This window comes from Plectropomus leopardus, chromosome 19, assembly GCF_008729295.1.
Source record: "Plectropomus leopardus isolate mb chromosome 19, YSFRI_Pleo_2.0, whole genome shotgun sequence".
Lineage (NCBI taxonomy): Eukaryota > Metazoa > Chordata > Actinopteri > Perciformes > Serranidae > Plectropomus > Plectropomus leopardus.
Window position 1 is genome coordinate 5,681,017 of NC_056481.1, and position 25,820 is coordinate 5,706,836.

General features: G+C 39.7%; 1 protein-coding gene across 5 annotated transcripts in view; it reads left to right on the plus strand.

Moving 5' to 3' along the window:
- Positions 1–25,820, plus strand: part of LOC121959384 (protein TANC2-like) — a 171,403-nt gene that overhangs the window by 73,813 nt on the left and 71,770 nt on the right. For 2 of the 5 annotated variants that reach the window (XM_042508675.1, XM_042508676.1), the window contains exon 1: positions 8,741–8,980. The exons of the other annotated variants lie outside the window; for them this stretch is intronic. In XM_042508675.1, coding sequence (XP_042364609.1) covers positions 8,869–8,980 — 112 coding nt within the window. In that variant the 5' untranslated portion in view covers positions 8,741–8,868. Of the gene's footprint in view, positions 1–8,740; positions 8,981–25,820 lie in introns of those variants that run through there. 5 annotated transcript variants of the gene reach the window in all.

Consider the following 25,820-nt stretch of genomic DNA (forward strand, 5'->3'; position numbering starts at 1 on the left):
ATTATAATTTAGTATAATGTTGGAATAATTAAGTCCCTTGACAATGGAACAAAGCAAAACTTTACAATTTTTGTATTTTGTGACCTCAAAGGACTGAAATCTGTGCATTTGACTCTCTTACCGACTAAATGTGAAAAGCCTTCACATTGAGGGTCATCCTTCAGATCACACGTCAGTATGTCTTTTAATAACTAATAAGAGCTGAACCGCTCCGGCACAATCACGCCTGGCCCTAAAACAACACGCACAAAAAGTCCTCAAGTGCCCCGCAGGTCCTCCAAGTCCTCCAAGTCCTCACAGACCTGTGTCTGCCCTCAAGTGGCGTCAAGCACCAGATTGCACCAGGTCTGAACCACCCGGCTTTCTCACCCTTTAATTAATTCAACTCAGCACCACTTCCTGCACAGCTTGACAGCACCAGGCTTGTGTGTGTGTGTGTGTGTGTGTGTGTGTGTGCTGGCGTCAGAGGGCAGAACCCCCCCAGAGCCAGAGATGGCAGAGGTGGGAGAGGGAGAGGTGGCAGATGAGCGCATTAGAGAGCAAACAGCAGCAGGTCTAAAGGCTGCACAGCTTTGATCCCCCTCCCTCCCACGGTGGCCTCCACCAGCCGCAGCCTCTCTTTGCCCTCCTGTGGCAGAGTGGCAGAGAGGACTTGAGTTATTCAACCTCAAGGCTCTGGTAGAATGAAAATGCTATGAAAGCACTGACCTTTTTAGAGAATCATTGAGTTTGTGATTTAATCCTCTCTGCCTGCATGAGGACTCTCAAGGGGGCCCTCAGATGCTCGAGGGGTCAACTTGTGAAACCGATTGGTGAGGCAGGCAGAAGCCACACTATACTGTACCATGTCATCGTGCTGGACTCATTTCAGGTTTATATGTTGCTGGGATCACATGCTGGTGACTCCAGATTAGGGCTGCAACTAACCATCCTCTATCATCGCTCAGTCCTTTGAAACGTAAGCAAATTTGTTTGATTTCTTTTAAAAACAGGCGAAAAAAGCATCGAGAAGGGTGAGCCACAAGAAATGGCTCAAAAATTAGCAAGAAATTAGTAAAAAAATAGTTACAAGAAAAATAGCAAACAAAGTGAAACAGAAGAAAAAAGAAAATTGCCTCTATAAAGTACTAAAAATAATAATAAATGAGATTTTTTTACTAAGAATTATAAACATTATTTTATAATGTGTGTGTATCAGTACTTGTTTTCAGCACATTTTAAAAAGAAATATGGGTAACTGATAACTTTGGTTACTGCGATTGTAATATGAAATTTTCATACTGTTTCATCTTTATGTCCATTGGTGATGTTACCCAAATTTTGGCAACACTAGGCTCAACTCTGGATTGTATGCATAGAGGGTCTTTAACCCTCTGAAACTTGATGAAATTGAAGTTTCCTTAAAATAATCAAAGAAAAAATTAAGTAAGAAAAAACAGACAAATGGTAACATAATTTTGCATAAAAATAATAAATACTGTGTAGTTTTCTTGACCTTTTTCACAACATTTTTTTGCAAAAGTTCTCATTGCCTTTTTTCCAAATTTTCTAAAGAAATCAAACTAAGTCGTGGTGTAATTCCTTTCTCCTGCTGTGAACGCATCAAAACGTGTTTCAGTTTTGCAACATTCCTTGGTCTTCATGCATTTGTCAACGATCCCCCGACCACCATGTTTACATTGTCTATTTTTAGTCGGCTCTTATCTAAGGCCACGAGTCGGGATGATGGCTCATCCTCTCAGCGATATCTCACTGGCTGATTGTTATGAGTTGTAATCACTGATTGCTTATTTGTTCCTTAATAAACGCCTCGCTCAAGTGTCAGGCTCGCCAGAGACCTCGCCCCAGCTGATTGACTGGTCCTGCTCCACTGTGAAACATTTAAAGGGAACTATTTCAACATTTCTCCCCAGATTACACTGCTTTCCCCTAATTAATGGCAGCAATCAATACAATTACTCCCTCCCCGTGGATTGCCACATAAAGGTGGAAAATTGCTTTTGGCCTTAAAACATGAGAATAAGCTTGATTTAATTATACAGCCTATTTTTTTTCTCCCACTCTTGCAGCAATTATCGCAGTAATATGAGTATATCTAAAATCTATTGTCTCTCTCTGGTGCTTACAGTAATAGAGTGATATGTGAGTAAGTGGTACTACAGTGAGCTAACTTCTAAATGGTCACGTGACTCAGGCTTGAAAATGTTCGACAGTGATGTGGATGATCAGGACTAACGAGACACAGTGTGCAGAACTGCTTAGTCAGGTTTTACAGCTCATCGTGTGGGTGGTCCTAAAGGATCCACATTAAAACAGTTGAGCTCTGTTAAATTAGCCTCTGAATGCTGCATTCTGGGCCTGTGTCATTGTTTGGCGGTGTTAAATGGAGATGACAGGATCAATCATTGGCACATTTCTCGCCCGGATACAAAAGACAGTAATAAGATTTTCCTCTGTCTTCAAGCGAAACTCGTGTTCAGACACGTTATTTTGGGGATTTTAAAAAGAGGCTTCTGGAAAATGTAGGATAGCAATACGGGGGATGAGGCAAGCTGTGGAAAAGTCGTTCAAGTTAAGCACAAAATACTTGAGGAGTTATATTCACGGTCACAGTGTGACTCCATAATATGAGAGTTACTGCAAGAAAAGTTTCAGTTTTACTTTAACCAGTTGAAAGCTGAGCAAATTGGTTTGATTTCTTTCAAAACACTGGAAGAAGGCAATGAGCAACTGAACAAGACATTGCCCAAAAAATAGCAAATAAATAGTCACAAAGTTACAAGAATAATGACCTGAACATGTGCAAAACAAGAAAATTTCCTAATAACGTTTTTACAGTTAGAAATATATTTTTTTCTCTAATAACCCCCCTTTTTTTAAAACTATTTTTGACATAATTTTCTTGTCTCAACTCATTCCATGCAATTTGTGACCCAGAGCCTCCAAAACTGACGCTATAGGGGGACCAAGAGCACCAAACTGTGAAGCATAGGGCCACTTGAGTTGGCAGTAAGAACATGTTGCACATGATCTTAATCTGATTTTCATAGATATTGTCATTTTTTTTCAAAGCCCTTTAGACATGTCATCCATTGTTGATTATTAGTATGTAGTAGTAATAACGCAGTGTAAAAATACTCTAGTACGGTAAAAGTCCTGTGTTCAAAAATGTACTTGTTAAAAGCACCGAAGTGTTGTCAGCAAAAATATATCAAAAGAAAAAGTATTAATTATAAAGAATCACACCTTTAAGAGGTTGTTTTATTATTTATCTATTATGTTACTGGAATATTGTGTTTTAATGCATCAGTATGTGGGCAGCATTTTAATGTCACAGTTGGTCCAGGTGCAACTAGTTCTAACTGCTTGCTAAGTGCAACATGGTAGTTTGATTCATAATGTGGAGTCACGTGTTTGTAAAATCTGCTCGGTAACCACATGTGAAAGCTTTGTCTTATCAGTTGGGCTGAAAAGATTAAAAATCAACACAAATACCCAAAACTCTCTACATGATGTAAAGAAAATAGTTTAAAATGCAAAAATGTCCCTGCACTGTTTTTCGGAGTAAGACTTCCTGATGTTTGGACACCGTAATGTGAGTAAGTTATCTGCCACAAACCTGCAGTGCAGCAGTCCTCGAGCTTTTTACGATATCTTGTCCTCTCTGTGTGTTTTTGAGTGGAAGGCTGGCATTTGGGACATCTCAATCTCCCTCTCTCCACGCCTCCTTAGCCAGCCTCGCGTTTTATATGGCATCTGGTTCCCTCTGAGAATTTTTGAAATGAACACTGACATTTGGGGACATCTCAATCTCCACGCCTCCTTACACCGGCATTGCACCTCAAGAAAATCGTTCCTCAATTATTGTCATTATTTCTTGCCTCAACCGTGCGGGCCACCGCGGACCCTCCGAATAATTTGTTCCGCTGAAAGGAAATGTGACATTTTCAGCTCCACTGTCACAGGTGAAAAATAAAGAGTGAAGGTTAAGTGTAGAAAGGAGTAATTGAAACGGAAGTATGATGCCCTCAGGAGGAGCACTAAAGAAGCAGCTGGATTAAATGCTGTGACAAAATTTCTCGTTAGATTTGAGTCATCAGCCAAATAGTCTGTGGATGTTTTAGTGGGGAAATTTCATCACATATCTAACTCTTCTTCATTAAGTGCAAACGTCCACCTGATTTAGGTGTTCTCAGCCCATTAAATGGCCATTTGCCTGTGTTTTTTAGCCTCATTCATATGAAAAAAGGTGGGCCTGCCACACCTACTATTAGGTCCAAAGACAGTTACCGTCCCATTAAATGCCTATTTACATAACCTGCTTTATGAAATGGTCACAGTTTTATTCGGTTTCACTTTCACTTTTATGTGCATAAACTTTTAGGAAAACATGATCATGGTTCATCAGTTAAAGCAACTGTCTGGTTAAAGCTAAAGTTGAATTTTGGTTTCATGAAGGACACATACCCACCTCTCCTCGCTGAAAGTCCTGTGTTCGTTTGACCTGTCCTTCACCCTGTCACTCTTATGGTATTGTAGTTATTGTCATTGTAGTTTGAAATTGTTGCTTGTGTTAGTTGCTGTAGCAATATGGCACGTTGCCAGGAGTGGCATGGCTAATTTTGCATGTTGCATTTTTCTTTTTATTCATTTATATTTTTCTTTTTATTTCATTTTCGGAGGCAGTTGTATGAAAACATTTTAGCATTTTAGTATTGTGATATTGCCTGGATTGCATCCCTATTGTTGGATGTTGGACTGTACTCGCCTTGTCTTGTTGTTGTATGATGACCATGGTGGCAAATGAGTTTCCCCTTTGGGGATTAATAAAATTGATCATATCCCATCCCATCCTATCCTATCCTATCCTATCCTATGGCTGTCGACATCTTTGATTTTTTTAGGCCAGAAATGACCATGTGTGCTATCAGAATGCTATCAGCAGACAGTCAGTCACTAAAGTGGCTTGGCAACTTTGGACTCTAAAAATATTAACGGAAGACAAATAAGAAAATTCACCCCCTGTACAGCTGTCACGAAAATTAGCTAAATAAACCAAAAGCATTTTTGTACCACATTGTAAACATGTTTATTTCTGCTCTAAAGGGAATTGACTTGCTTTAGGAGCCAACCTCAAGTGGCCATTTAAAGAACTGCTTTGTTATTCAGCCTCCGACATTGCAGCTTGACTTCCTTGCTTTGTATACTACATCACCCGACTTCCTCCTGTGCTCCCACCATGATTATTACAGCCACGACAAGTCATCACCTAACATTAAATGACCATTTCATCGCCTGATAGTGGGTGTGGCTTATAACCACTGATAACTGCCATTGAATTGACTGATAACAGCCTAACAGGCTGAAACATCAGTTCTTTTACAGCGTGTCACTGTTAAGTTACTAGTTAATAGATACTGTATCTGTCATATGTTGCAGTTTATCAAGTTGACATTATTGGTTGTTCCACACTGAAGCTGGGATCCCAGCATAGTTTAGCATAAAGACTGGAAACAAGAGAGTCCGATGCTGCAAAAAATCCCTCCACATGCACCTCTTAAGCACACTGATTAACACATAACAGAGTTAGCAAATGATAATGAGCTGATTGTTCGTGAGCTTTAAAGGTGAGATGGACTTTGTTAGCATTGGGCCGAGCCGGGCTATCTGTGTCGGTCTCAAAAATGTTACTGAATACTGAATAACAACACACAGGGTTAACCTTGGACTTTTATTTAATGATTAATGCCTAACTAGAGGAATACAAGAATTCAATGAGGGACTTTGTTATCTCTCTAACATACAGATTATGCTGCAGCTTAGAAAGAAGACAAACCTCACTCCTCTTTGTCAGATTTTAAGACCACTCTTTATTTATACAGGGTATGCTGTAATTACTGTAAATACCTCAGTTCACACATGATAAACAATTTTAAAACGAGCTGCAGAAGACATCTTAAAAGGAATTTATTGATTAAAATAATAAAGGAAGACATAATGTGTGATTTAAAATAAAATAAAGTTAGACAAAAAACTTGAAGAAATCAATGCGCATGAAATTAAAGCAAAGTAGCAAAAATTGATTTGGGGAGTTGTACAGCTCAGCGGCAGCGCTTTTGAACATGCAGGGGAAATATTTGCAGTAAATTATACAGAAAGAGGAAAAAGTTCTCAAAATTGTTTTAAATAGTTCCAGAAAGTACTTTTAATGTTGTAGTTGGCATTACATTACAGTACATCTAATAGACAAAATAAATAACTATTGATTTGGGTTGTTGATTAAAAAAGGCACAAGTTAAGGTGGTAAAAAAAGAAAGCATCTCACAGGTAAAAGTACAAAGAAGACATGGTGAAGACACATATTAAGAGTGACAAAACAGCTGATAATATTAACAGCTCTTTGTTTTGTGGCGGTGTGAATAAATCTGACACATTTGCACAAGATTTATGTAGTTTTTTTTCGTTTACAAAAGACACAAGTTAGCACCAAAGTCTATATTTTATGTTCCCTGATATTTCTGTTTCTCTCACACTTATGCAACCTCCTCGAGCCGTGTATCTGTGCTCAATTTAATCATAACCAGGCATGTGATCAACCACCCCCACTTGTCATCTCACTGGAATATGTTGCATCATGTTGACAATATGCCGACAATTGACATCATTTGTAAGTTAATTTTATACCGACAAAACTAAAACTAAAAATGGCCAAACATAAATGCACATAAGCAGTGTTTGACTGCTGGGATTCTTAGATAAGAGACCAAAGTACTGGTGGTGTGCGTAAAAACTTGTGACCTGTTTTTGTAGCACATCTGTAATGCTTGTTGGCAACACGCTGCAAAAGCTGGTTGGAGACGTCACTCTGGGGAAATAAGTGTGACTGGAGGAGATTAATAACAAACACTTTGAAAGCAGCGGGCTACAGATATGAACCCATGACAAAAGCAAAGGTGGCAGAGGAAATTGTCTTTTAATTTTTTGTCCCCATGCTTTTTTATTTTTAGCTTTGTTAATACCAGCATTTACTTTTACTTTCAATACTCAAGTACACTGAATTTGAAGAAATTATTTTTGATAGACAAAACGTAAGGCACAAAATAGCAGTGGATTTACAGGCACAGCCATGGTATGAACATACAAAGAAAAACAAGATGACATACTGTTCCAGTTAACATGATTTATATGTTTTGACCATAAACAAAAACAACCCAAAAAAGGAAAAGGGTAAAATAATTGTCCAGTAATTCTAAAAATAGAATTTTGCACAAGCAGTTTACTTTGTAAATATTTGAAAATACGGCACATATGTTTTTGTGAGTAATTACTTTTGTGTGCGAGGGAAATCCAATGAAAAAAAATACTTATAATCATGGAAATAGCAATAATAAAAAATAACAATACCAATAATAGTGCATTTAGTATTAATGCAGTACTAGTGGTACATATTTTGAATAAAATAGAATAAAATAAAACAGCTCGTTGGTAACAGTATGGAGGGAGTGAAAAAAATGAAGATGAAATAATAGTCCAATAATTCTACTGATCAGGTCTTGCAAAATAAGTAAAATTTAGGAAAATGTGTCAAATATTTGTGTGCAAAATTAAAAAACCATTTTAAAAAAACAATATTAAAAATCATGATAATAATAATACAAATTTCAAAAACTACAGTAAAATGAAAAATAACAACATCATCAGTAATAATAGTAGTAATAATAATCATAAAAATAGTAATAATAGTGATAATAATGTTTATGTTATAATACAATAATTTTAATAAAAATTTGGGGGAAAAAGACAAGACAGCAGTACTAAGAATAATTATAGTAACAATAATAATGACAATATCAATAAAATTACAATAGTATATGGTAATTATATGACAATAGTAATTTACATTTTGAAAAAAATCTAATAAAATAAAATAGCGGTAATAGTATGGAGGGAGTTAAAAGAATGACCTAACTCAGTAGTTTGATGTTTAGACGTATCAGCTTCTGTGCACAACAAACTCTCAGCCCCCGCGGGTTTGAACCCCTAAATAGCCGTTAAACATGGCTGCAGCTGTACAAATACACTTTCAAGGGTAAAACAAGGACACACGGGGACGCCTGAGCCCGAGAGGAAAAACGGAGTATCGATCCTCTTGTTTCCTATCAAATGACACCTCTCCTCTCTTTCTCCTACTTGTGATCTGTCCCCAAAGCTCGAAAAACTGTGTTCCTTTAATAATACCCTCCCTCTCTCCCTCCTTTTTGTTTTTTATGCCATTTTCCTTCCTCCCTCAATACCCACCCTTCTCCTCCCCCTCCTTTTTCGCTCCGCGGTTGCCATGACAACAGCAGCACTGCACCATTCATCTGTTGTAGACCTGGGCTCCTGTTCCTATAGTGAGAGTGCGCCTCTCACATCTATACATAACACACTAATGCAGTCACGGAGGCGAATGAGGAGCTGTCTGTGCTCCGCTCTGCTGGGCTCCTCACAGGAAAAAAAAAACATCTCTTTTTCTTTTTTCATCGTTTTGTAGTGCAAAGGTTTCAGTCACCTGTCAGCCCTCGGCACTACTGCCATCATAGAGGTGTCACCTCTGTGTCCCCCAGTGACACAGTGACTGCTGCGTTCTTCCTCCTTCCCATTTCCTCCCTCCCCTTCCTCTCTCCTCCTCCTCTCGCTCCTCCCGTCACTGCCATATCTCGCCTGGCTCTGTATCACTTACTGCGACTGTGAGAGCGGGCAGCATCAGCTCTGAAACCTGTGGAGATTTCCTCAGCAAGGAGACAAGAGGAGGAGAGCTTCTGCCCTTCCGCACTTTTCCTCCTGCAGGTTCTTTTTTTGCCCCGTTTTATTTTTTGCTTATTTTTGATGAACTGGTCGTCGCTCAGGGAGGAAGGACTGCTCGTGTCGCTGGAGGGGGAAGGAGGGGAGCTGGTGCCGTACTCCAGCCTTCAGGAATGCGAGATCTGGTTTGAGAATGGTGAGCCCTTGCCACACCCTCTCTCTGCTTGTTTCATTGCTCCATCTGTGACTGCAAAACCCTCCCCACCCCTCTTTCACCTGCCGCTCCACCTTCCCAGCGTCTGATCTGGCAGCTAGAGCCGGCCGCTGGTTCGAATGACGTTTGTGTGGCTAATGGGAGGAGCGCAGGGGGAAAAGTAATTTCTCTCCGTGAAATGATGCATCTGTCAAAGGGCTAATGACGATGTAGGCTCGAGGACCTGTGAATCAACCAGAGTGCGCTAAGTGTTTTTTTCGAGCTGCTCTGTTTCATGCGTCAGCGTGGGTGAGCATTCAATTGTCTTTGATTGTGTGCGTGCGTATGTCTGTTGGACTGAAGCTGTGGGCGGCTAATGGTCCTTGTTCTTGTTGTGTGTCTCACTTTTCCTTCCCGAGCACAGCGTCATGTGTAGCATATGGTTGCGTAAACGGGTTAAAGTTGGTGGGGAATAGTTTCCCCCACCCCACACCGCGCAGCAGCAGCTTGTTGTTGTGTACCAGAGTCACCTCGTCATGTGCTAGGATGTGGTTCTTCCTTCCAGTTCCAGTGCTGCAGGCTGCCTCTGCTTGATCCCAGGGGACTGCTCGAGCTGGTGTGTGAACAGAACAAAATGTCTCAATAACAATGTCTGCCAGCAAAACACAAGCACCTCATCAGCAGCTGCTATTGCCGGTCTCAGGTGAATGGTTTTTGATGAGGCGCCCACAGCCAGTTTTCACACCACTTAGTATCACCACCTGGAGAGTGCTTTGATGAGCTCACTTTGTCAGCTGTCATTCAGGATGCGTCGAGCAATGACAGTAAGAACTTCAATTTCAGGTTGGATAAGCAACCTCGCTGATTGGGTCCAAGTTGGGAGAACGTTTTGTGTGTTTCAAGGATCCCTCATGGGGTTATTTGGATGTGATGGAGCAGAATGAACGAGGTGATATGCAGCAGTGATACTCAACATACAGCCCATGAGCCAAATCTGCCCCCCCAATAGAGTGCTGGCTGGCTCCCCACCCACTTTTTAATCAACAATAAAAATCAAGTGGGAATGGTTTTTATATTTTTAGTATATATAAAGTACCAGAGTACATAAAACAGCATCAAAATAGAATTTAGCCCCTAATGTCCTGAAATCCTAGAAACATTTATGGGGCTGCTGCGACTGGCCCCTGGCCGTCTGTCATTTTCCTAAAGAGGCTTCTGAGCAAAGCAAGTTGAGAATCCCTGAGATACAGCATTTCCGCACTACATGGATTTTTTTATTATTTGTATAATTTCAATTCCCAACCCCCGGCGGCAAGTTCATCACTTTCTTTTAGCTTTTCAGATTAATAAATACACAATAGAAAACTAATTTTTTTTTTTAAGTAATGTTCTGAAGTGTACACCTTTTGAATTCAACTTTCTCTCAGTCATGGAAGACTGACGAGGCTTAATAGCCATGTTGACTCATCATAAAACACACCTCTTTCAAACTCAACAGAAACAAAATAAAACTCACCCAAACCATCTTGGTTACTCTTTGATAATCTAGTCTGTTAGTCCAATGTTCCAACAATCACCCGCACCGGTTTGGTCAAAGTAAAACCCTAATTCCCCGAGTTAAATGTAAAAAAAAAATGCTGTTATTCCCCACATTGCCGGCTGTTTACAGACCTGTAACTTCTTCCTCCACCACTAGGTGTTGCTGTGTCTTTCAGCTCAGCTGCCTGTTCCACCAGTAGAGACAGAGACAGAGCTCTGGTGGTGTGTGCTGTGCACTAAATACATTGAGTGTAATAGAAAGAGGAGCGCCTGTATTTTTGACAATACTGGAAAACATACCTTCAGGAAATACCCTGGTATAACCATAGTACTGAGATGCCGCCCTAGCCCAAGTGTTTTTAAGACTGACAAGAATTTGGTACTCAAAGAAACTGTAAAGAGAGCAAGCGGCACAGAAAAATATAGGTACTTCAAGTTTGAGACAGTTGTACTAGACAATATGTCACTGTCTGAGAACACTGGGTGAAAATGTGTGATGCAGTATATCTGTTGAAGTGGCTGCTATAGTGTGTTTCCCAAGGTTATTCTCATCTCCGCTTCCTCCCGAGTTCTTCAAGCGTCTTGTAGGTGTGTGTCAGTGCCTGTGATCTCATAGACAAGTCAGTTAAACCCTGGCTCTTTGAGTCGCTGGCTTCTCGGCTGATGTGCCCCACTTACCTGAAAATCAGCCAAATTAAAGCTCATATAGCCTCTGCAGTGGATCAGAGTGATATTGATTTATATAATTGCTCAATTTCCCTCCCTTGGAACCCCTTGAGCGTGTGTCAGACAAATGGCTTGTAAGCTGGGGATAAGTTATGAAATAAATATGACAGATCGTCTGATCTCCAACCTACTTTGGTCAGTTTTTAGGCTTCATTTGAAGGTCCAGTGTGTAGGATTTAGGGAGATATATTGGCAGACATAGATCATAATATAATAAGTATATGTTTTTGTGAAAAATCAAGCAAAAATAAGAATCATTGAGGGGTTTTTTTTTTTTTACCCTAGAGTGAGTTGTTTATGTCTACATAGGGAGTGGGTTCTTATCCACGTTGTCTGCCATGTTGTACTAGCATGTTTCTACAGTGGCCCAGAACAGACAAACCAAATACTGGCTCTCCAAAACAAATAGGCTCAGTGATTTACAATAGTTAAAAACACTGAGTAAAGCCATTTAGTGTTAAAAATTAGCCACCATGGTCAGCAGTCCAGCTTAACAGCATTGGAAAAACATGGATTTTTATCCTTTAACTGCTTCATTTGGTGTTTCTTTTTGGCTTAAATCACCAATCAGTTTGTTTTGGAGATTAGGAGACCTCTGTAGATAATACGGCTCCTGATTAAAACCCCCTGAACGTCTGGATCTTAAATTATCAGAGAAAAGAAGGGAGCACATATGGGTTGGTGCTAAGCTAGCAGCCCATCTGTAACACCATTGGAAAAACACACATTTTTAACATGAAACTGCTTTATTCAGTGTTTGTACCAATTTTAATCACCCAGTTCATTTTGTGTGGAGAGGAGAACTCTGTGGATAATTCGGCTCCTGGTTAAAAAAAACCTAAACCCAACCCAAAGTGAGAGTTCATGCTTGGCACATTAGAGAAATTTCAGCTGGTTGCAGTCAGGAAACCTCACTGCTAGATGCCACTAAATCCTGCTCACTGCTCCTCAAACCTGACACACATTGTAAAAAACTTTTGCTTAAATGCCTCTAAAGATTAACATGCTTGCTAACCAGTGTATTATAGGCTACAATTACCATTTAGTGACAGTATGGCGCCTGGTTTCCTAATGCAGCTGCAGGCCTGTTTCACCACTCAATCTTGATTACAAAAGCAGCCTGCTGAGTGACTCTATTGGCGGGTGGGCACAGTCTGTACCGTGTGTGACACCCCCGCTATAAATCAACCATTGGCGACACCACTGTCCTTTAAAATCCCCCACTTCTCTGTCAGTGAAAAAGGTTAGAAGAAGAATCAAATCATGCAGTTGTAGAAAACTAGTTGGAGGGTGTCATCTTCCTCCCCATTGTCTCCGGTCAAGGTGACCCAGCAACTCTCGCCCTCAGCTTTTAACAAATATCTTCCAAGTCCATTTCCTTCGCAGTAAAACAGAACTTCTCAAATATGCAGACGTATAATTAGTCATCAAGAGAGCCAGTATTGCAAACTCTGTAACAACTCCCTGAGATCTGCAAGTACAATCTTTTATTATGATGAGAGAAGGCACAGTTAGTACCGCCATTAGCAGGATGAAGTCATTCTCTTGTGTTCTTGATCTCCCTCCAACCATGCTCCTTAAAGTCAGCTTCCAGTATTTATACCAACCTGCAATTAGAAGTGTTCCCCAAAGCTTTCAAAACAGCTCACATATACCCTCTGCCACCGAAATACAAGCCAGACAGTGCTGACCTCAGCAATTACAGGCCCATCTGTAATCTCCCTTTCTTTGGTAAACTTTCAAAAAAAGTTTTTAGTCATGTATTTAAAGGGAAACATTGCAGATTTTCAACCAGCTTTGCATCATAACAGTGTGGGCAGTATGTGTAAATGACATGTGGTGAACTTCCTTTCATCTTACCAACACTTAGATCGCCCTCTCCCGAACTACAGGTAGTTCTTTCACATTTTTGTATGCCAGCCACCACAGACACAAAAGCCTCATTCCCACTGCACAAAAAAACCCCGAACATCCGCTTAAAATAATGGTACAATACCGTGAATCTGCGATATTTCATGACACAGTTATCGTACCGTGAAATATTTAATGCTAGTTTCAATCGATATTTAGCTGCCTTGCCAAACAGATTCAAATGTATACAGACTTTAGGACAATTTTAGACCCTTGGTTGTAATTTTATATCTTAAATCTAAAAATCATCTCAGGAGCGAAGCTTAAGACCTGTGAGTACGAGTACAATTTCAACAAATGCAGAAAGAAGAGATACCATTACCCTGCTGCTTATGGCACTGATTTTTAAAGGTCTTTTTGTGTTTTGTTAAACTTTAAATGACCTATCACTCTCCTTTATACCAAAGATTACCAGACTACTCAAGTCCTTCACTATCTTCTGTCTTAGAAATTCCTGTTTTTCCACACAAACTGGCTTGGTTGCCTTTGTGGAATATCCTGCAACTTGATTTTAGAATAGAAAACTTGCTCTGTATTTGTTTTATTTTTTGATTTTGTAAATACTAAGACCCACCTTTTTTTTCATCTTGGTTTTAGTCCTTTTGTCTGAATTCTCCGTAGCTTTCATGTTTTTCCTCCTTTGGTTTTAATCTTTAATTCACAGCTTTTTAATGGATTTCAATTAACCTGTTTAGCTTTTTTATTGACACGTTTTAACTGTCTGACTTGTTATTCTCACGCAAAGAGAGAAGCCTACGCCTTTGCATGAGAGCTGCTGTACAAAAAAGTTACTATTACTATCTTGCTACCCCTAAGTGTGCTTATATTTGGTTTTATCTGGATATTTAGCCGTACCTTCTGGAGAAAAAAAGCTGTGGAGTGGCAAAGAGAAACCCGCAGTGTGCTATTAATAGCGATAATAATGATTTGCTTACAAAACAGAGCAGTGGGTTACATATACCACCTCAGTGCTTTCTGCAAACGCCGGTGCTGGAGCGCTGAGCAAACATTTCTCCGTGAGAATACACACAGAGGCCTAAAGAAGTGTGTTATTGTGTATATGTGTGTGTGTTCATGCGTGTCCAAACCCTTACAGACTGCTGCACAGGACTGCACAATGACACCAGCCTCAGTATTAACATTCATCACTTGTCTGCGTGCCGTTAACTTATTTGCTCAGTGATTTCAGGCCGCTGAAGCGCTATGAGGCATTTGTCTGGATAACAGCTCCGACAATCAGTCTGCTAACTATGTCTGCAGGATTACATAAGAGCAACAATTGATTACAGCTCGACATGAAAGAATTTGATGTTCATTTTATGTGGTGCTAAAGATAGCGTCCCGATTATCAAAAATATCTTAATCAGAAGCTTGGAGATCAGTCATGTAATGCCTCTCCTTCTTTATTGTTTTCTTTGAGTGTTTAATTTAATTCTGTAATAGAATAACAGAAGAGAAACATGCAGCTCGTCCTGATTTTCTCAATGACGAGGGTGTGGTCCTGAAAGTGAGTGTAGCCGGGAGGTTATAAATATCCCCACAAGGGGCTGAACTCCAGCTGGGACAGGTCAAGGCAGTCTTGCTATTATTAGACCACTGTATCAAGTGGTGTCCTTGGCAATTATGCTACTCCGGTTTTCTTAAAGTGCTATCATATTTAACCCTGAAACACCTGGATCAAGATCAGTTTTCTTTTGCTGCATTCAGATGCCTTTTACGAGCATTTGAACCTCTGAAACCTGAGAAAATTGGTTTGATTTCTTTCAAAAACAGGGAAAAATCAAAATGAAATCCCCTGCAAATCTCCCACCCCATATGACTGAATGATGGCCTGCATGATCCCCCAATTTTCACCACGCTAGTGTTTTAATAGACCATGTTATTATGGTTAGTGCTATCCCAAATCATTTTATTCTTTTTATTCTTATTTTCTTTTATTCTTCACATTTTTATGTGAATTGTTTCATACTGATTTATTTTATTGCCTGTTCATGTATTTTTTAGTTATTTGTAATTGGTGACTGTTTCATGACTATATATTTTGAAAAAAAGTAAAAGAAATATCCTGCAATCTGCAAAAAATAAAATTTAAAATAATAATAAAAAAAAAAAAAATAGTAAAGGGTGACAATGAAATGATCAGAAAATTAGCTGAGGGGGCTGATTTGATATTATCAAAAAATTGGGGAAAATGTCAAGAAAACTGTATAAATGAAATAATCTCTTAATAATTAAAAAAGAGAAAAAGAAACAATCTATTTTTTAGCACTTTCTTCAGTTCATTTTTTTTTGTCATTTTTTACTACTTTCTTTTTTCATAATTATAATATATATTTATTTATTTTACATATTTAAATTTATATATATATATATATGTAGTTGTTTTTTTACTCTCCTGTTTGTTTTTGTTTGGTTGGTTATATTTATTTTTTTAAATTATTTTAAGATAATTTCCTCGTACTTTTGACTAATTTCTTGATCATTTTGGGGTAATTTCTTGTTAAGTTGCTCGCCACCCTCTTCCCATGGTGCTCAGGTTTCAAAGAGCTAACTTTCCAGCGTGTTTGTATCCTTTAGCTTCAGGAGTGCAGGCCCTGCTGCTGAGCTGTGTGAAAACTTGACTGTCACACTTCCTGTGTCACCCCGGCCACTGAAGGAGAGGAACCATAAGAAAATAAAGTTAACAGTGTCTGAACTGCTCAGTGTTAACAACCGCCGCTGTGCTCCAGCAGCTGAGTCAGAGTCCTTCAGGAAAGAAGGGTTTGTTCACTGGAGTAGACAGCTGCCCAGAGAGCCTGCAGTGGACCTAAGTACATATATACACAACAGGGCTTTAGAGTAGAGATGGAATGATAAAAATAAAGATGCTCAGAGCAAATAAGTCGCTCAGCGTGGTGAAATTTGATAAAACAGTCCCCTATTGATCTCCTTGAAATAGAACCCAGCTCAAGGGCTCTGCTTAAGTAATAATTATAACCGTCCACTTGATTAGCAGCTTGAACACTGATATAAAGTGTCTTATACACAACAAATAGTAAGATGTAAGTTCAATTTGCAGTTATCAGTATTAACAGTACAACTGGTTAGTCCATGGAAAATGTAGCAAAAGGAAATAACAACCCTATCCCCGGAATAAATGTTGGCATTTTAAGTTTCTGTAAGCCATGAATATGTTATGCTTGTATGTTATTGTGTGACATTATGTATCACTGTGGTTAACATGTGGTTATGTTAGGGCACAAAAACACTATGGTGAGAAAAAGGATAATACTTTGGTTAAAAATACCCAGATATTCTAGATAGTTGCCAACATTTTCTTCTGGCAGTTTTGCTCAAAATATAATAGAAAAATCTCCTTAAATTGTGCTTTTAAGAAGGACTTTTTTATTCAACAGGGCCGTGGGGCCAGATAGAAAGAGAGACGCGTCGTGTTTGGTCATCCGAGTTCAGTCTTAACTTGATAACAGCCTTACAGGCCACCGTGTGTGAGGATTACTAACTATGGCCCTGTGTCAACTTGTTTTCTAAATCTTTTAGAGGCCAATCAGATTTCAGATCACCTCTCGTCTGAAGGCCGGACTGCTGCATACAGATTAATGCTTTGTGAAAAATCAATGTGATTTTGGACACTTTGATGGATAAACAGCTCAAAAACCTCCAAAAAATCCTTCTCCTGTGTAGATTTATGTCCTCCACATTCATTTACTCATTTGTTGATGTAGCTTTGATATCACTCTATGATGCGCTCTTGGTTTAATCTAGGCCCAATAAGGTTATGTGAAATGTTGAATTAAGAGCTTTTTGGGGCGAAGGAGAGCTCAGCTAATGAGCGTTCTTAGAAAATCAGCCCCTCCCTGCGCCCTCTTAAAATTCTGACTGTGCCTCACCTTGCTCGGCTAATCCTCCCAAGGCTGTAATGATAGATACACATGTGCGTGCGTGCAGACACACTCGCACACAAACATAAAAGAGGGAGAGGCAGTCTGGCTAATGGACTTGCACTTGCTGCCGACTGTCAGCAGCCTCTGTTTTTTTCGAGACTGCGACTGAGCGGCTCGCTGTGTTGCACAGCAACATCTGGTCTGCATTGTTTTGTTCAACAAGTCAATGAGACAAAATCACCCGTGGTCGCTGAGCCGCATTACTGCGTGCACACTGGGAACAGGCCTCGGGGCCATACATTAAGACTGGTGAAATTAATGTAAAACAGCACGTCTGAAGCCCTCGGTATCAAGCACACATTAATTATCAGCCACATCTGTGTTTCACTTTATGTATAATGTATTAAAAGAGAACACCGATTTAGCATTTCTCTTCATTAACATAAACAGAGATATCGTCTTTTTTTATTTTTTTTTTTCATCCCATTCTCCTTTAGTGTCAAAACCTGTCAAAACATTACCCACAATGCAGCTTGACAGTCGACATTTTGGTCAGTGTTATGCTAGTGGCAACTAATGTAGCCTCAGTGGAGTTTCCCTTTGCAAGGAAATGAAACCCAGAGGAAACATTATTAAATTTAAACACGTACTGGCACATTTTTATTACATTTCTTTTGTCTTGACAATCCTCTCTGCTGTCTAATAGATCAGCATTAAAAGCATCGCACTTAACCTTTTCTGAGATATCAAATAAATAATCACGTAAAAAATTGTTAAATTGGATGAAAATTTGTATGATGAGCTGAAAAAAGGCATTCAGATTTAACATTTACAATAAGAATATGAATAGGTGATAATATCGATGTATCATTGCTGTGAGTTGCACTTGAAAATATGCTTATAGTATGTTAATTTCTACACATTCCTATTGTAGTATTTAGAGTTTTGTCTAATTTGACGCATAGCAGAGTAAAACAAAGTTCAAAATCAGTTTGACTTTGATTTTATATGTAAGTCATATGATTATATGCACTGAACAAGAAATTCAACTTTTTTGAACTCTCATTTTTCACAATAAGTTTAAAATCTGAGACCATTTTTGTACACTCAATATATATATATCTGTGAAATTTTTTTCACAAATTTGTGTCCACAGAAAGTGTAGAGAAATAAATCTATTGAGTGCATTTTTGTTCATTGCATATTATAATATCCTTAAAGGGTGGCTCTATTATTTTATATTGTTATTTTTTAGGTTTTTATATAATTCTGTAGCTTTCCAGTAGTGTCCCTTAAGTATTCAAATCCAAAAATTACAGTCTTTTTTCGTCAAAGTAAGAATGTTTTAGCGTGAAAATGCTATTTCCCAAAGCTCTAGAAAAGCGTTTTCCCACGTGACCTGGCACTTTCTGCACGATTTGGTCTCTACGTATAAGCCCACATAATCCTATTGATGCCACGTTAGTTCCGTTCTGAAAGTCACTCAATAACATAAACTTGCTAGACAATCAAGGCAGCAGGTCGGCCAGAAACTCCCATGTGCTGCGAGCTAAAAATGACTGTGTCTGTATTAAAGAGGGCGATAAAACAACTTCACTGCCCCATCACGAGCTGTCTGACAGTGAGCTGAAGCAGTGAAAATATTCTAAATTCAGGGTACACTTAATTTGATACAGATATATATAGATGTAGATATACATTTACAGGAATGTCTGTGTAGCCGGTCCTCTCAGCCTTTGTGTCTCCAATGCAGTGTAGGACCCTGGTGGGACCCACTGGACTCTGGGGTTGACATAATCGTGCTTCTTCTGCTGGGTTTTATATTGCGTTTATGTGATGTCAGAATGTCGGAGTTTCCGATTTTGGAAGTCCGTCTTCGTTGTGTTTACATGCTTTGAGGTATTAAAGTGGGAAAAACATGGAAGCTACGGAGAAGATGGGTCGCATTTTAATGCTGAGAGCGTTTTAACGTGAGGTTGATGGCTGTTCACATACATGAATTAATAAAAAAGTTTCTTATCATTGACCAAATATTGACTTTTGCCCACCATGTTTACCATGAGTTACCGAGTTTTTCCAACATGTTCATGTGAATTTTCCCATTGAGAAATTCGTCATTCTGATTATTCAGACTTCACAGAAGCACATCATTAACAATGGCGCTTGCAGTTTTTCTGGGCCGCACTGAAGTACCTACCCCGAGGCAGGAACTTGTTTTGTCCCTGTAAAAGTTCTCGAATATTGTCTTACAGGGGCGGTTCCTGCGGTTGAGACATGTACCAACAGAAGAAACCTCGTTAAAACTAGTTCCTGTAGCGGAAGCGGGCCTATATGCACTCTTTTCTTTTAGTGCGCTAAAAATTGTTGTGCTGCTGCTCCCGTCCACAGCCACCAGCCTCGATGGACAGAAACACTGATTTTGATAATGTCGTTTTTTCTTGCGTTGTTGTGTGACTTTCGGGTGAATAAGAAATGAAGCATTGTGGTGCTGAAAAGATGCCAAGGCCTACAAATCAAATTCCAGATTTAAGCAAACAGCAGCAGACCAACGCTAAAATCACATCATCACTTTGATGCAAAAATGACCATTGCCACTAAAATTGAGACTTATATTGCATTCACAATATCTGTCAAAATAATGTGTTTTTTGGGGCATAAAGTGCAGCTTCAATATGCTTTAACCATATTCACAAAGCCCTCCAGGGCAATAAACATACATAGAACCCCGTTTTTAGTCCTCATGTTTGTAAAGCAACTTGATAAAGGGCCACTTCAGCTCTTTCTGCGGCGCCACAGACGAGGATCGCCACATCACAAAGGCTCAGAGTTGCAGCAGCTTGCATCTTTTCACGCTGAATTCCTTGAATGGAGGTGACGAGGGGAAGACCCTGCAGCCGTCAATACAAACAGGTCGTGTGATTACATTTGAGCAACGTGTTGGGACCTTGAAGCTTTTAGTGTCTGTGAAATCTCTCGGCGTTACAACCACAACCTAGGGAAAAAAGGTGGACAGGACTTGCCGTTTTCCTGCACTCTGCTGTTGCCATAGTGACCAGGGCCGCATGCTCGGCTTGTGTAGAGCTCTGCTTGGGTTGCAGACAGCTGGGCGATGTATGTCCTCACCCGCAGTATTGTTCTGCATGTATGTTACGTGTGGGCGCCCGTGTCTTTGTCTGAGTGGGTGCCTGAGGTCGTATGTAATTGAGACGCTGTGGTTCAGACTCGCCACAGAACCATCCCCTCTCTTATCGTTCGTTTATCTGCAGCAAATGAGAAGCTGTGCGTCGCATATTAGAGCCTCCGATTCATATTCAGATCTTGTTTGTTGCAAACCCAGGTTGAGTCTGTGGGGACCGTCGTGTTAAAAAGAAGCACTCCTCTTTCATATGCACAACGCCCCGCAAACGTGAATTTGAATCACAATATTGACTTTCTTTTTTGTTGACGATTCCACCAAAGGCTGTGTGTATTCGCTGACGATCTTGGGAATAGAGATCAGCTTCTTTTTCTATGTTTTGTCCATTGTCTCCGATCTCTCCCTCTTCTGCATCCCCTCCCCGTACTCACTCTAATCTCACATGTACATACATGCCACATGCATATTCATATTCACACCCTCACATCCGGAGAATGTAACAAATATCTATTTCACGGCCACGTGCATCTGCACACACAGACTAGAGATATTTATTCATAAGCTCATTAGAGGAGTGGATTTGCCTGCTGCCATCCATCACACTGTCACCCATCCTCAGCCTGGCACACACTGACAACAGAGCCGCAGGAGAGAAGTCCCCGGGATTTAGTCTCCTGGAGCCGCTGCTATAGAGGGGGATTTACTCCAATAGACAGAGTCTCACTTCGCCATTTTATGGAGGTGAGATCAGGGAGACAAAAAGCAAAAGAAATGGTAATCTCCCATTCACCGTAATTTATCCAGAAACTGATTCTGGGGGGGAAATAAAAATGCTTTTAGTCTCTCTGAGCACAGTTATTGTCAACTGGTGTTCAGCAGCATGCTGGAGTTTTACAGGTGTACTGTAGCAGATTTTAAAAACTGTTGAAATGTAAATATGAGGAAATTGTTGCGGATGTTCTTGCAGACAGACGGCACGTGAAAGCTCAGTCCATCACAGTTGCCTTGTAGCTTGTTACAAGCTGTTGCAAGCTCGTCACTGCAGGTGCAAGAGCAGCTTATCGAAATGAAGCAGGATGGTGGTTTGAAAGAGGAATCCCGAAATCTTCCTTTTTACATAAAAAAACTGCCCATCCAACTGTCACTTCACTCTGTGAACTTTTCAAGACTTGTGAGAAAAGCAACAATATAAAGAAACATTGTTGAATATGTCTGAAATTTTTACTTATGTCTTGTTAATGGTGGTGTGCCCTGGATTTTTCTGTGCATAGGTAGGAAAAAAGGATAGAAACACACCAAAAAAACTTGAATCTTCTTTTTTACTGAAGGTCAAGGGCCCTTTACTGATTCCCATTGACATCCACTGATATACAATATGCCTGCTTTTTCGTCTTGTTGTCCTTCAGATGAAGAGACGAGGATCCAGTGTGAATGAACCAGTGATGATCTTGGAATGAATGACATTTGCTTTGAAAGAAGAGTGACTCTTTTCAAGGAAAATAGGCATATCCAAACAAAAAGTATGGTTTAATAATTATAGTTTAAACCTGATACACTGTGTTTGACCATAGACTGTTTAAAAATAATGGCCGTAGCCACCATGATGTCACCCACTGTTTTGTGGACTTTGGTTTTGATACATGGCTGTACAAAGAGAACTGGATACAGCTTTGGAGGTAAGGCCGTGTTCATTCCTGTGAAAGTGGCTCACTGGTGCATGAAGCCAAAAAAGTTCGACGTCCCATGGAGAATGTACCCTGATCTTCCGCATCACTGAGTGCATACAGCATGTGCACCACAGATAGCATGTGCACTATAGACAGCATGTGCACTACAGACTTTGCCAGCTGAGCGACTACCTTCCTATTTAGCCCTCCATAAACTTTAAAAAATCATTTAAAGGTGTGGCTCTTCTAGACTTTCCAAATGTTATGGGACTAAATGGATCAAATACCGATAGTGAAACGAGTCATTTTGCGGTGGTTGTGATGTTAAAAAAAATGTTTTCATTGATTTTACCTACACCTCATTCATTATGTAAGTAATTTTGGGCTCCATAGCGACATATGAGTTGTGTTTACATGGTTTGGCCACTATGTCATATTGGCTTCAAAGTGTGGTGTTGTTCCTCAGGGCCTGTTTCGAAGCCATCTCATATTTTTGGAGCTAGAAGTGACCAAATTTGGATTGACAGGGTAGAGCTGTCGAGCAAGTGGTGGATCTGACCAGTTAGACAAGATTCTGACTTGTAGACTCCCATGCCTTTAATTATGCATAACTGTGACTCCTAATAACATTTGAGTTGTATACAAATTCACCCATCTACAGTTGACATTAGTGATTGGTTTTTCAGGGACGATACCGATTATTAGTTCTTAATGAGACAGATGACCAATATTTGGGACCGATATGCATTTTCATTCAGTGAAAATTAAAGTTAAAAAAAACTAGCTCCAAGGTTTTACAAAGTAAAAGTTCCCCCCACGCTGACACTGTCTTTGCATGTATTGCAGACTATCTTCCCTGGTGTTGATTGAGTGTAATATGCACACTTTTTCATGAATTAATTTTATCCACAAGCATTAAAATAAAAAGCTGATACAGATAATCAGCAAAATGCCACATATTGGCATTTTAACATGCGAGTCTGTGGGGATTGACTTGCTTTTGGAGACAGCCTCAAGTGGCCATTCGAGGAACTGCCGTTTTTGGCACTTTGATGTTGGCTATATTTTTCAGTTTTGATTTTTTTTTATCCATGTAATTTCAATAACCTCAGTGCCAGATAATGTCAAACAAGACAAAAAAAAATCACACCTATTTAGGCTTCATTGTAGCTGAATTAATTAACATGTAAAATATTGGCCAAAATAGATATAACTAATTTATAAAATGATGTTTGAGTTGTTTATCAGGCAGAAAACATCACGTACCTCTCTGTGAGAGTTTCGTTGATGGCAGCCGATCCAGTCGTGGGTAACTCTGGTGCCTTCTTCTTCCTCCTGGCTGTCAGTTGTAGTTTCTCACTGTGGCATCTGTGCTGGCTCTTTTCCTAGATGTGGTCAATCAGCAGGGTCCTCTGCAGACCATACCAACACAGTATTAACACTCTGTGTGTGTGTGTGTGTGTGTTTGTTAGACGAGGGAACGCATCTACTTTACTCACATACTCACAGCTCTGAAGGAGCTCTTTATTCCCTCTGCCAAGGAGATTTTGTTTTTGTTTGTTTGACTGTGTGTTTGTGAGCGAGCAGAATATCTCAAAGCTTGACAACAGATTGCAGTGAATTGGTGGAAAGTTAGTCCATGTGATGAGGAACAAGTGTTTAGTTTTTGGTGCAAAAAAAGGGTGTTTTTGAATGATTTCTTGTGAATGTAGCATCTTTATCCCACTATTATCAGTATATCGTCACTGTCTGTTGAAAACCACTTTCCACCAAGATCTGGGATCAGTATTTTTAGCCGTGCTGGTGGTGTGGCTATCGGGATGGCAATGTCGGCTGGTTAGTGGAGCAGTTCACCACTTTGGTCCTGGATAGATTGACATGAAATTTAAACGTTCGCGCTCCAAAGAGCACCGATCAACTTTTCTGGTCCTCTGATTTTTTCCTCGACCGCCACCATGAGGTTGATTTTGAACGAAATGTCTTAGTTGCTATTGGATGGATTGCCATGGAATTCGTTACACCCATTCTTATCCACCTAAGGATAATTTGTAATCAGTTAAATCCCTTTTAACGCAGCACCATCAACAAGTTAAAATGTTTTTGTCCAAAACTTTGGTTTATGCCCAAATACCTATAAAATATACCATACCCATGAAATAATGATATTGTGTGAAGGTACCTCCTTGACATTTACGTCTGCTAGCAAAAAACCCAAAAATGGCTGAAAGCTTCTGTGTGATTGCATTACATGCATACTGTTGCATTACCAACAGTGTAAAGAACCCACAACTAAGTTTTTATAAGCTGCTGAGCCTAAAAAACGAAACTTTTAGGAAAATGGATACAGAAATGAGGGATCAGCAGAGAAATTGGGCACGTTGTGGGATCCTGACACTTAGCAGCAAATATTTTGCTCATTGTCCAGACAAGGTGTAGAGGTTGAAACTTTTATTATTATCCTGAAGGAAATGTGATGTACAGCAGGCATCAAGACACAAATCATGAAGGACAACATTAGCAACAAAGACAGAAATACAGAAAGTCCTCAGCTTAAGTGAAGACAAAGACACTCCTACCGCACTGAACCAGAAACTGAAACTGTGTGAAAAAAGCACAGTAAATAAATAAATGCATCCTCAAGCCAAGCAAAGTACTGTGCAGAGGCAATAGATGAAACACATAGTGATATATAATCAAGGTGAGATAACTAAATAAATGAATAACAATCAAGGTGTACAATGTTAAAACTATCTCTATCTCTCAGCTTGTCTCTGTTAGACATAAGTTGCCAAAATTATCCTTTAACATGCTGATAACTAGCATGATAGCATTTTGTTGGTGTTTCAGCCCTCAGTTACATATTGTGGCGCTAATAGATTCCTCCCTGGTGTGTGTGTTTTTTCAGTTATGAGGCGTTGCACTTGTGGTTTTCAGCATTGTATTGCGAGATATTTGTGCTGTCCTAGTGTACAGCATTTGCTTGCTATAGTATTGCGTCCAAAATAGCATGCAGCTCACGTATGGTGGTCACATACAAAGGTTTCGGAAATACAAAAAAAATCTCACTTACTGTTTTAGCCTATACTAAATAGCATCTTAGTGTGTAATATAGGAGTAGCCTTAGTTTAGTTAAGGCTGTGTCCAAAGTCTTGACATTTTAGGCATGTTAGCAGGTGACTTGAACATTTAGCTCAGACCAGTGTCTGTTGGTGTGCTCCATTTGCACTGGATGCCAGAATTTCTACTGGATCCTGAAGGCGGATTCCTGATTCGGAAAGTACATCACTAACCTCAGAATCTTCCTCAAAACTTCGATATGTCATATCCAAGATGGCTGCTCCATGCATCAACAGTAGACAAAGTTGTAGTAATATACTATTTATTTGCACTTCTGTCCTACTTGTGACTCATCAGAACAGTCATACACACAGTCCTGTCCAACTTTAATCTGTGGAAATGTTGCTACGGTGTTTGTATTTACAAAATGGTTAACCTGGCCAGAGGTGGTAATGGTAACAACATCTTGATTTTCTGACTGGAACGCGTTCAGCTCGGGTGTGACATCTTTCCCAGCTCCTTACTCCAACTTTCGAGGTAAATGAAACGCAGCATACAGTAAGTACAGCCTCACAGAGCTGCCAGCATGGCTGCGGACTCTCAGTCTCATTCAGATAAAATGAAGGATTACATGCTCCTTTATGGTTTGAGAAATCCAACCACTGATATCTGTTGTAAAGCCCTTTAAGACCCATTAGATTACCATTTGAAGAAAAGAGTCACTGTCACTAAGCTTGAAGAAGAGCTGCATTAGTTCGTGTAAGGTTGACATTTTGAAGACATTAGGCTGAAGAGAGTGGACAGCATCTGCTCGTATGTAGATTTTATAAAGATGGAGATTGTAAAAATAAAAACTTTTCTGTTATACTGTGCATATATTTTATTATGTATTTGCATTCACCAAAGTCTGTACTACTGCTGTCCGT